Source organism: Nicotiana tomentosiformis, chromosome 6 (assembly GCF_000390325.3).
Source record: "Nicotiana tomentosiformis chromosome 6, ASM39032v3, whole genome shotgun sequence".
Classification (NCBI taxonomy): domain Eukaryota; kingdom Viridiplantae; phylum Streptophyta; class Magnoliopsida; order Solanales; family Solanaceae; genus Nicotiana; species Nicotiana tomentosiformis.
This window is the reverse complement of record NC_090817.1, coordinates 64,725,182-64,731,797: the sequence shown is the minus strand read 5'-3', so window position 1 is coordinate 64,731,797 and position 6,616 is coordinate 64,725,182. Positions and strand designations below refer to the sequence as shown.

Genomic DNA, 6,616 nt, shown 5'->3' with positions numbered 1-6,616 from the left:
GCGTTCTGTGACAAAGGCTTTAGGTGTGCTCACCAGGCTTCTGAAAATTAAACCAAGCGTTGATATAATTGAAGCTTTGATACCGTTTTTGGACCCGATGCACAATGTTTTCCACTTCTATGATTTTGAGTTGACCCCTTTGCTAGAGGAGATGGCAGGTTATGTTGGTCTTGACGGGAATCTCAGGCACTGTTATCCAGTAGCACCAAGACCTGTAACCCCTCATAAGTTTTTGGATCTTCTGAGCATTAGCCGACAGGTTAAATATGAAAATTTGGCCAAAGAATTCTGCACATTCCACTTCTTATACAGTTGATATGGGGATCCCCGAGGATTTGAGGCTCCGGACATTGGTTTGAGTCATTAGGGAAATAAAAACAAATGGAAAGCACGCAGAGGTTTAGCCTTCGTTGTTGCATTTTTAGGCACTCTGATATGCCCAAGGAGTGACGCACATATAGAGCTGGGACTTGCAGGAATGGCCAACTTTATGGTCAAAAAGGCCAACGACACTCTTATACCGATGATTCTCATAGAAATCTATTGAGCTTTAACCGCCTGTCGAGTTGGGACAAAGTTCTTTGAGGATTGCAACTTGCTTTTGCAAATGTGGCTGGTGGAACATCTTTTCCATCGCCCGAGGTACATGAACTACAGTCTGACAGGACTCGATTGCATTGAAGAATACGGAAACCGGGTAAACGGTCATGAGTTACCATAGGGTACTGAGGCTTGGTTCGCATATTTGGGTTCTTTGACCGCAAACCGAATTGAGTGGACTTTCAGTTGGCTCTCGGTCAACAAGGTTATTTACATGTCTGCCGAAGTGTGCTTTCTTTTATTGATGGGACTTCGGAGTATTCACCCATATGCTCCGTATCGGGTCCTATGCCAATTGGGAAGATACCAAACAGTCTCCCATGATGAAGATTTGAGTCCACAAGTTATAAAATTATGCCCAAAAGCAGCATTCCCAGAAGAAAAGGTTCGCCATATTTGGCACCAATGTAGGTTTCTGGAGCCACAGACTCAGGTACGGGATTTGTCCTCGGGTGAAGTAGAATCTAACCACACAACCTGGTATGGTAAGAGAGTTCGAGTCGATCAAGAGACAGAACAGCCCGCCAAAAGGTCCCATGTCCAACAATTCATCGATAGAGCACGAGAACAGTGGGTTTGGTTAGCTAAAGAGAAGGAATACCGGACCACCATAAGTAAGCTAGAGGATCAAATCAAAAACCTCAAATTTGACAGTAGTTTGCAGGCTGCCGAGGATGTAGGAGAAAAGAAAATGTTGGCCCGAGAAAATGAAGCCCTCCGAGCTCAGATTCAAAAAATGAAAATAGTCGCTGAAAACTCGGTAAGAAGCGAAAAAGATGAAAGACTCATAAGCAATCTGAGGCGGAAAGTTCATGATTATGGGTTTGATCTGACAAAGGCCGAGGATGAATTGGCAAAAGCTCAAGAAAAATTGGCGAATAATGCAGAAGAATGAGCAAGGTGTGTTCAGCAGTTAAAGCAAAAGTATGATAGAGGGGTCGCGATCTTAAGGGAAAAGTTGACTAATCTCGAAAATAAAATGGTCCAACAGATAAAGGATTTCATAGTTGAAAGAGAGCATTGCTATACATTGATTTCCCGATTGGAAGAAGACATACAGCAATTGCAAGAGCAAAACCATACGGCCACACAGGTGTTGGAGGCCCGGTCTCAGCAAATTGGACGCCTGCTCCAAGAAAAGGGCGTCATTAGAATGAGGATTAAAGAAATCGTTGATTACGTCGCAATGAAATGCCATGAATGCGAAGACATGACCAGGTCCATGTTCTTTGCTTCTGTGATGTCTTTTGTCCGTCAGGTGATGGCTGATTTAGAGTACCTTCAAGAAGAGATTGTAAGCAGGCCCGCGTCGAGACCGACTGATGTACCATAGGCCCTCAGAGTAGTATTGGAGGCTCTTATGTATTTCTGATTTATTATTTTTGGCTTTGAGTCTGTATTTTACCTTTTTGAGTCTGTTTATCTTTTCCAAACCTGTTTGTTTTTCTATTTTGAGTATGTATGTTTAATCGTCAGTATTTCCTAAGTCTTTGTAATAGAAAAACCCAAAAAGATTTTATTTAATGAAAAAAAAACTAAAATTTTCTTTTCTTTTGCATTTATTTCCTGAACTACGTAATGATCTGATTCATGCGGCGTCATGATACTTAGGCAATCCTCATCGGATTCGATCATAGCTATAGATAATCGGAGTGAAAAATAAAGAAAAAGAGAGAAAAAGAAGGAAAATTGAGTGAACAAGAAAGAAAAAAGAGTGAAAAATAAAAGAGCGAAAACAGCAAAAAGGGAAGGAAAAAGAAATCAGGATTCGAAATTTGAGAAAAGAGATAGTAAAGCCGGGATGAAACATAAAGCCGTTGCAAATACATTTAGATACATTTAACTGTTCAGATGCATTGCATCCCCAATATGCGGTTCCTTATCTGTTAAATTTCTTAAACTAACAAGGTTGTTGTGTGTGCAATTATCAAAGGTCCTGTTTAGGTGGTTGGTTTTGTGGTAATCTGGCTTTCCATCCTTACTTCATGAGATCTAAAGGTAGTGTTCCTATGGCCTTCGAAAGTCATCTACCAATTATTGAGCCTGAGGATAGCCCGGTATCGGCTATTCCACAGTCAGAGTCCATAGTTGCTGAAGAAAATAGGAAGTTGCGCATCCGCATGTTAGAAATGTGGGACGCTTGGTCTAATGTCAAAGAACCACCCAGTACAATCCCCGGATTTCCTGAACTACTTCCCAGGACGAGTGGAACCTCCAATGTCCCCATCCCCGTAACCAACCCATTCATCCCGTTTGGGTACACCACTATATCAGCCAATTTCACCGGTATGTCTTCTGAGGTTCGCCCCCAGACACCGTTTTCAGGGGTACCTTCTACATTATTCACCGCATCACCAGTCTCTACTACGACACAACCAACAGTGCCCAGTCCATGCTTCGAGCCTTCAGCTTTCACTTTTCAAGTCCCACAATTTCAGCTACACACCGCTCATATTACCCTAAAATCTTACCCTCAGCACCCGTAGTTTGAGTCTCCCATGGAACAGGAAAGAGTCATGAGAAACCCCGAGCAAGAACAGATGGCTCGGAAGATGAAAAGCCTCGAACAAAGTCTGAAGAACTTGCAATGCCTGAGTGGCCAAAAGAGTGTCTCCTACCCTAATCTGTGCATGTTTCCTCATGTTCATTTGCCCGTTGGCTTTAAAACACCAAAATTTGAAAAGTACGATGGGCACGGAGACTCGATCGCTCATTTGAAAAGATATTGCAATCAGCTGAGAGGGGCGGGTGAAAAAGAAGAACTTTTGATGGCCTATTTCAGGGAGAGCTTGACGGGAATTGCGTCGGAATGGTACATAGACCAGGACATCTCCCATTGTCATATATGGGATGACTTGGCCCGAGATTTCATCAGGCAATTTCAATACAATGTTGATATAGCTCCAGATAGGAATTATCTGACCAATTTCAAGAAGAAAACCGCGGAAAGCTTCTGTGAATACGCTATCAAGTGGCGTGAGCAAGCAGCCAGAGTGAAACCGCCTATGGATGAGACAGAAATGGTCAATGTTTTCTTACAGGCCCAAGAGGCCGATTACTTTCAGAACATGATGTCTGCCATAGGCAAACCTTTTGCAGAGGCCATAAAAATCGGAGAAATGGTAGAAAATGGCCTAAAAACTGGCCGAATCATAAGTCAATTTGCTTTGAGAGCCACCTCCCAAGCCATCCAGAACGGCTCGAGAGGTTTAGCAAATAGAAAGAAGAGGGAAGAAGGAGCCATGATGGCTTCAGGTTTGAGAGGCCCCCGTCGATCCCGCAATCATTTTTACCTGCCTTCCAGAACCCCACAACACTACTACCCCCATCAAGATGCAGCATATGTCATTGTAGCGCCTCCCTATGCGGTGATGAATGCCCAACCTTATACACGGCCACAACAACACTACAACCAAAATCGAGCTCCACCTCCCAGAAATAACCATCCTTACCAAGCTCCATATAAACCCTGTCCCCCATAAACAAATTACCAACATAATACACGCCCCCATGAGCCTCCTAGGAGAAACGACTTTACCCCTATTGGTGAGTCCTATTTTAGCCTGTTTCCAAAATCAGTCCAGATAGGTCTATTGCAACTTGTGCCTCCAAACCGGCAAAATCCGAAATCTCCATCATACCGGCCTGGTACCAGGTGTGCCTATCATTCGGGGCCAGAGGATCATGATACGGAGGATTGTTGGACTCTCAAAAGGGCCGTTGAGAATTTTATAGAACAAAAATGAGTGGTGCTGAGGGATGAGAAAGTCCCCAATGTGACTAACAATCCATTACCGGCTCAAAACAACGGGTCGATCATTGGAATGATTTGTGATTATAAAGAGTCTTATCCAGCTTTGAAAGCTATCATAGCCATTGCCAATTCAGAGGCAAGACCTAAAGCGGCGGCAAAACAAGCCATAAATGAGAAGAAAATCACTCCAACTCCTCAAGTTGCAGAAAAAGTTGTGGAAACAAATACTGGGCAGCACCTGCTAAGGACGCAATTCTATATGTTCCTAGGGCCCCAAGGAAAGAAAAACTCATGTTGAACACTCCCAAAATATTTGAGCAGAGGAAAGTCACGCTAAATGTGCCAAAAGGGACTTATGTGGTGCGGGGGGCGGTAATTTCACCAAGGCTCACTGAGCCCGTGGTTATCAGCCGCGCACCACAGAGCCCTATAAGAGACCCCACTGCAGTCCCCTGGAATTATAGCAAAATAGTGGTTACTTACAAGGGGAAAGAGATTATGGGAGAGGCAAACAAAATGAACCAACCTAGGAAGTACCACAACCCAGAAGAGCAAAAGAAGTTAAAATTGAGCAAGGGTAAACGGTTTCCGCCCAAGAAGCCTGTGAGTGCTGAGGAAGCAGAAGAGTTTTTTCGAAAAATGAAAACTTCGGAATATGCAATAATTGACCAGCTCAGGAAGACTCCTTCCCGGGTTTCACTTTTATCTTTTTTTTAAGCTCAAATGAACATGAGAAGGTACTCCTGAAAACATTGAACGAGGCATATATCCCGGTTGAAACTTCAGTTGAACAACTGGAGAGAATGGATGAACGATTCTTCAAAGTTAATAGGATTTCCTTCAGCCGTGATGATTTTCCTCAAGAGGGAGCCGCCCACAACAAAACCCTTCACTTAACTGTCAAATGCGAAGGTTATTATATGAAAAGAGTCATGCTAGATGGCAGGTCTAGGGTCAATATTTTCCCTCTCTCAACGCCCCAGAGGATGGAAATTAGAACAGAAAGAATTCGATCAAACAATGTCTGTGTGTGCGCTTTTGATGGTGTCAAGCGAGACACAATAAGGGAAATTGATTTGATTTTGACCATTGGCCCTGTGGATTTCGAAGTAACTTTCCAGGTTCTGTACATGGATACTTCATATAATTTTCTCCTAGGAAGACCATGGATTCACGCTACAGGAGTTGTGCCCTCCACTCTTCATCAAATGGTCAAATTTAAGCATGAAAACCAAGAAATTATTGTCCACGGGGAGGATGAACAGTCCATTTACAGGGAGCTTTCAGTCCCATGTCTCGAAGCTAGAGAAGGAGGTGAGCACATTGTCTACAAAGACTTCGAAATTGTGGTCACCGACCAATGCGAAGAAGGGCTCCCGTTCCCTCAACCTTGCTTATCTAATGTTTCGGTCATGGTCGCCACTGAAATGATTAAACATGGGTACAAGCCTGGAAAGGGGCTCGGGGTATCTCCACAAGTCATCATAGAGCACGTTACTTCAACCGCCACTGAGAAGTTCTTCGGCGTAGGTTTCCGAGCTACAGAGGCTGATAGAAAATGGGCTGATGAGCGCAAGAAAAATGGGTGGGTCTTGCCTCAGCCCGTTCCGCATCTCGCCAAGTCATTTGTTGAGCCCAAATATATAGAAGAAGAAGAAGAAGAAGAGGCCTTCATGGCCGAAGAGATTAAGGATATTTGTGAAGCCATGAAATAAATGATGTATGAGTCCTACATGGTCCATCCGGGGGAAGGAACGAGCACTGCTGAGGTGTTATATATGGGACCAAATGCCAAGCTTTAGAATTGAAAAGCTACCCCATTCCCTGTCAGGCGGGAATCCCGGTAGTCCAGTCTTGCCATCTTTTCTACATTACGAGTTATTTCAGGGTGTAACTCGAATGTTTTTATTTTATCGTCTTTTGATTTCGATGTAAACCCTCTTATCTTCAATTCAATGAAATGAAATCAATATTTCATCATCAATGGATGTTTCCTTTTTCTTTATTCGGATTTTGCTATTTTTCTTATCTTTTCCTTTTCAGTTCTAATAATGCGGACTTAAATAACATGACATACTTGCGGACTTCATGTCCAGATCCTAAAACACTGTCTAACTGTGAAATAATGAATCAATATCCGAAATATGATGAAGATGAGGCTTTTAGGGAAATAAATCAATAATTGGAACAATTTGAGAATAAGCCTAAGCCAAACTTAAATAAAACTGAGCCAGTTAATTTGGGCAGTCCAGAAGAGGTCCG

At 43.1% G+C, this 6,616-nt stretch overlaps 1 protein-coding gene across 1 annotated transcript; it reads left to right on the top strand.

The window, feature by feature from the left end:
* The first annotated feature begins 1,579 nt into the window (after positions 1-1,579).
* LOC138894111 (uncharacterized) lies at positions 1,580-6,069 on the top strand. Its single transcript, XM_070178792.1, has 5 exons — positions 1,580-1,894; positions 3,108-3,855; positions 4,456-4,565; positions 4,676-4,957; positions 5,092-6,069. The coding sequence occupies exons 1-5, from the start codon at positions 1,580-1,582 to the stop codon at positions 6,067-6,069; spliced, it is 2,433 nt and encodes an 810-aa protein (XP_070034893.1).
* The last annotated feature ends 547 nt before the right edge of the window (positions 6,070-6,616 follow it).